The sequence below is a fragment of the Geospiza fortis genome, unplaced genomic scaffold (genome assembly GCF_000277835.1).
Source record: "Geospiza fortis unplaced genomic scaffold, GeoFor_1.0 scaffold538, whole genome shotgun sequence".
NCBI lineage: Eukaryota > Metazoa > Chordata > Aves > Passeriformes > Thraupidae > Geospiza > Geospiza fortis.
In genome coordinates, this window is record NW_005054368.1 from 3,732,805 (window position 1) to 3,738,402 (window position 5,598).

The 5,598-nt window shown below is 49.7% G+C and overlaps 1 protein-coding gene across 1 annotated transcript in view; it reads left to right on the forward strand.

Moving 5' to 3' along the window:
* Nucleotides 1-5,560: 5,560 nt before the first annotated feature.
* Nucleotides 5,561-5,598, forward strand: part of TMIGD1 (transmembrane and immunoglobulin domain containing 1) — a 4,210-nt gene continuing 4,172 nt past the window's right edge. Inside the window, 2 exon segments of the mRNA XM_014308403.2 lie at nt 5,561-5,594; nt 5,597-5,598. The exon segment at nt 5,597-5,598 is cut by the window's right edge and continues 40 nt beyond it. Of these exon segments, the coding sequence (XP_014163878.1) occupies nt 5,561-5,594; nt 5,597-5,598 (36 nt within the window).

Here is a 5,598-nt window from a genome sequence, read left to right on the forward strand (position 1 = left end):
CCTCGCCAATCAGCGGAGGCCGCGGGGGAGGAGCCGCCCGGGTGGGGCAGTGAGAGACCAATGAGAGCTGGCGGAGGTGTTACGTCACGGGGTGGGTGTTCCCGTGCGCCGCGGCGCCCCCTGCAGGCCCCGGGCCGGTCCCGCTGCGGGGCTCGGCGGGAGCGGAGCGGGGTCGCTCGGGCTCCGAGCGGCTCCCAGGGCACGGGGGTTTCGTCCTCCCTCAGGACAATGCGGCCTCTCGCTCTTCGCGCTCTCTGTTTCCCTCGCGAACGCCCCTGCATGAGCGGTTCCACGGCGCTCACCGCTGCAGGAGAGGCGGATCAGCCAACACGGAGTTAGTGCGCTCAGGAGCAGCAACTGCAGCACCGGGCGAGGCCCCGGTGCCTTGGAGAGGTCACGACAGGCCCCAGCTCTCCAGCGCATAAAGCCGGAACACAAACCAGGAGCTGAGGAAGAAGGACGGGACTTTGCCTGGGCACGGTGACAAGTTGTGGGTCGCAGGGCACAAGGTGCTGCTGCTGGTGCCTCCTTCTTCCCCAGTCCTGAGAGAGCTGCCTGCTCAGATCGGACCTCTGGGCATTAAAGACATTCTAACAGTGTGATGTTTGCATTGCACGTGGCTGTGACTGCACAGCCATGAGTACTTTGGGGCCTTCTCCATCAAATTCCCTTTGTGAGGCAGGTGAGATGATAAGGGCTAAGGGCAGGACACCTTACTCTGCAAACATCACTTTGCAGTCCATAAAACAATGGAAGTGTCCATCTCCAACAGCAGTTTCCTTCCAATTCCTGTTTAACTTTTCAGTAGTATCTCATGCACACATCTGCTTCCCAGCTCTGGCATTTCCTGCTGCAGACACAAGCCCCAAGTCTAGCACAAAAAACCTGATTGTCAGGAGAACCATCAGTGGTATGACTCCTTCATCTCATGGCATTCCAGCATCCTTTGTGCAGGAGATCAGATGATGCAAACTTGTGTGTGAGCCAAGCATGGTACGGCATCAGAAAGGCCTCGAGGAAAGGGAGAGTAAATTGGCTTCTCTTCCTTGGGGCTCATCTGGTCTGCACAATCATTAGGAGAGGAACAAGCAGGAAACAGGGGTTATTCATCAAAAAGATACCCCAAATAAAATTAAACTGGAAAAGCCAAAAGATCTTGATCATTGGAATGTTCTTAAACCAAAAAGGAGAAGGAATGTCAAGAGAGAATGTGGCTCTCTTGGAAGAGACCACCATGATATAGCTTTAAGTCCTCAGTCTACAAATGGATTGCTCTGGATTTACCCAGAGTAACTGAGCTCATTTCCCTTTTTAGCTGATAAAAGCCCAGTTGTCTGGAACTCCTGCAGGCCAATTGTAAAAGCAGCATGTGGCAGAGGCTGATGAGTCACCAGCTCATTTGCTCAGCAGCCAGTAACAGCAAACTCTCCACATTTCCTTGGGCCAGCCCAGGAGAGCTCTGACTTCCACATCCCTGAGTGAGCAAATATGCAGGATCTGCCTCCTCCTTCTCTCCCTTCTCCCTTTCCTCTTCCTCTCCCTCCTCCTCCTCATCTCTGCCTTATGCCAGTGCTGTGGCACTCAAAAAGGTGGTTACTCAGGAGCTGGGGCTTTTGCCTCACCACACTCCACAGTGCTTGCCACCATGATGTGATTTTCTCCTGAAGATCAGCAGCAAACGGTCCCCCATGAACTGGAAAGATGGAGCAACTCAGTCCTTGCAGATTCCTCACAGAGGGAGTGAGGGATGACCCCACAGCAGGGAAGTTAAAGCTGCTAATATTGTTTGGCAGCACTTCACAAGATCAAATCACCACTTGGTTTTCCAGCAGAGAGCACTTCCAAGAAATCCCACTGGTGATGAAAGTTCCTAGGTAGACAAAAATATCTGAGGTCCAGGCTGTAGAGCAGCCACAGCAGAATAGAGTGTTGAAAGAGAAGCAGCTCTGGGAATTCTGCTCAGGAATGTCCTGTACTTGCCATCAGCATGAAGCAGGCACCAGGTTTAGTATCCTCCTCAGTCATGAGTGTGGCTTCAGCTTTCTACAGGATTTCCTGCCTTTGAGCTCCTGCCAAGGTGATCCCAGGGATCTCAGCTGGTTTCCAGCACTCCCAGGTGACTTTGCTTCCCTTCCGTGGGTGGGTACCCAGCAGGTGGCATCCACGTCCAACACTTGTGCTGGAACCTCACCTCCGTGAGGGCTTCTCTTCCACTTTATTGATCCCAGGGTCTGTTTCTTCATTAATGCCTATTTTCCACTTGAATTTATTTCAAAAATTTCAAAATATTCACTGATTTAGTGTTTCTTTAGTTATTCCTATTCCTTCCCAAAAAGTTCACTCATCATTCCTCTGTGTTCAGTGGCACAGCATGTGAACCTTTATATAAAGATCATCAGGAAATAGATTTACTAACAAAAAAAAAAAAAACAAACCTCGAGATCTGTCCATCTCACCAGTGAGAAATATGCTGGATCTAGGCTGGGAGAAATCAGGGCACATCACACCTCCATAATGTTTTTAAAAAACATTGGAAAAATAGGCTTTGTGGGCGGGAACAGGAGTGCTGAGTAAGTTCAAGCAGCATTCCCGGACAGCCTCGGTTTCCAGCCCAGTTATCTGGCAAGGAGAGGCACTGGATTTGGTGTTACAGTCATTCCCCAACAATGGAAATGTTGCAAAATATGTAGCACCACATATTAAGATGGGATTAGAAGTGGGGAACCACAAAGAGTAGGAAGACAGGAGCAGCCTTAGAGCAGAGCCTCAGGCACTATTGCAGAAACATGTTTTCTGGAGCAGGATTACAGCCACTTTACAGCCTTTGTTTGCTTGACAAAACCATAGATACAATCCTGGGTTTCCACACGTCTGTGCAGATCCTGCCATGCCTCTGACTCCAGGAGCAACCATCAACCCTCACAACTGCTGAGGATAAATCAAGATCTCATCTGCCAGTGAGAGTGTGGAGGATTAGGAATTGTGCTTCCTGCTCCTGCAGGCACTGATGAAATCCACGCAGAACCCAACTGCTGGGAAGTTTGGAGTTGGAGGTTAAGAGACCTGATGGAAAAAAAATACTTCTGCTCAATCTCTATCATGTTCTAAATCTTCTCTGCTCAGGTTTCTAAGGCTTGGATTACACCCAGGAATAGACTGGTGCTTATTAATTAATTCCTTTGAGGCTGTTCAGAGTCATATTTAACAACAGTGTTATTCTGGGTTTGTCGGTGCAGCGTTGCCATAAGGATGACAAGCAGGAGCTGGTGTGGTGGATTACTGACTCTAGCCCATGGTCTGTCTAATCCAGCCTTGGCAGTGCAGATCCAAGTACCTCAAATGTGAGGGCTGGATCTTTTGCTGTGGAGAGTTATGGAGTTCTTGCCTCCTTGAAGAGGTTCCTCCCAGTCTGAGTCATTAGTGGCTGCTTTGCATTCTGGAACATGAGGTTTGTGTCCCTCCAAAAAACGTAATGGAAAGGTGGAGAACGCAACCCACAAAACTCTAGACCTCAGTAATTAGACACCCACAAGATTAATTACACCCTGTATGAAAAGAAAAGTGTAAAAAGCCATTGCAAAAGTAATTCTTACCTGGTCTAAACAGCTGCCTTTAACTGCCTTTGGCCAGGTAACACCTTGATTTTCTAGTCCCTCTTCCTTCAGCAGATCCAGGACAGTGCCATTGCTCCAGATGAACCTCAGCTCACCTCAGTGCCTGTCATGGACCTGCTGGGACAGAATCTGACCCAGGTCCCAGCTGGTGCTGGGTCTCACATCATAACAAACCTCCCCCCGAACAGCTGTTGCCTGGCAATCTTCTCCCTTACTGTAATTCCTACATTAAAAGAAATACTCCCAAACTCCACCCTTTCCTTCTGTACATCCTCACTTACTCCAAACCATCCCTTCTTCTCCAGAGTCTCAATCAGTGCAGTGCAGTGACCAGAGGGAGCACAGACTTCACTTTCCTGCCCTTGGCTCACGTTGTGGTGGGAGCACATGAGCCACTTCCCAGTCCACTCCTTTGAATCCCTCTCTATTTCAACTCAGCTTAATTCCAAACCACAGGGATAACTTTACTCCTACGAAGAGCATTTGGATTAAAATTTGTACTGGATTGTAAGCCAACATTTAGTTGAATTCTACAAGGACAGGACAGTTTTTTAAAAGGGGACTGAGAGCTCTCTCTTCAAGGGACTTTTGTACACATATACTTTTTTAACCAAGAATGATTCCCTGTTGGTTTTAAGGGTAAACCCATAATCACAGAAAGAATTCTATTAGGAAACACTCAAAGGTGACCCTTGTTTGCAGCAGCCCCACAAATAAGCAGTGCTGTGTGCTCCTGTGCTGTGTGGGCAGGCAGCAGGCCCAGAGCAGGAGCCCTCCCTGCCCATTTCTGTGTCACTGAGCTGGGACACAGTGTCCACAGGCCAAGAAAACACCAAGGACACATCCCAGGCTCCTCCTGCTCGTGAAATGCATTTTATGGCTCTGCTGAGCCCATTCCTGATGAGTGATGTGCCTGCAAGGACACTGGCAGCAGTGACAACACGTTTGGAGGCTGCAAGGACCCCGTGCTTTGTGACCACGTCACCATCACCCTGCTGAGGTGCACAGCAACCTCAGACAGATTTCTACACAGCCAAGTGCTTCAGTTGTGCCCTGGACACACAGCCCACAGCAGAGGGGACAGCAGGGACAGACCCCCTTGCTGTGTGCTGGGGGGTGCCCAGGGCTGAGCCAAGCACACGAGCAGCCTGGGGGTACACACTGGTGAGCAGGACAGTGTCTGTTCTGTCCTCTGCCAACATGCAGTTCAAAGTCTGAATCAGTGAATTTTCTCATTTTCCACTCAAGGGAGGACATGGCAATGGAGCTTTGGGCAGAAATGGAAAAATTGGAGTCTACTCCTGCTCTAGGATAATCTAGGATAAAATCCCTGTGGCTTGAAATAATGCTGTGAGCACACAGAAAGCTGGGGGGAAAAAGGTATTATTTTTGGCTGAAAGTCTTTATGGCTGATGCAGGAACTCTCTCATTAGTTACTCATTGCCTCAGAAAGTCTCATAAAACAGCCAGCAGAGCCCAGCAAATACTTCAGTCTTGTGGGAGCTCAGAAATCCAGGAATTGAACGAGGCCTTGAACCCATTTTATAGACTCACTTCTTACTGAACGATCATAAAATATTAAAATTCAGACCCTATAAATAAGGAAGGGAAAGAAGTGTGCATTTCCCAGCAGAAGCAGCCTCTCCAGAGACTCTTCCCAAGGTAAGTCCAGTGCTACCTGATCCAGAGATGGGTTTCCCTGCCTGACAGGTGATCAGGGACAGCAAACTCATGTAATGGAGATTAGAGACATAAAACCCCCTCGAATCTGCTCTGAACTGGAAAATGCCCTGCAACAATGGACTCAGTTCATTCCCTGGTGACCCTGTGCCTGCTGTGGGGCTCTCCCCGGGGTTCTGATGGCTGCAGGGATTAACCCCTGCGAGCCCTGGGCAGAGGCAGCAGTGCTGTGACCCTCTCTCCAACAGAGCCAGCTGTGCTCCGAGATGGCGCAGAGACGCAGCCCCGCCGTCCCCCACCGAGG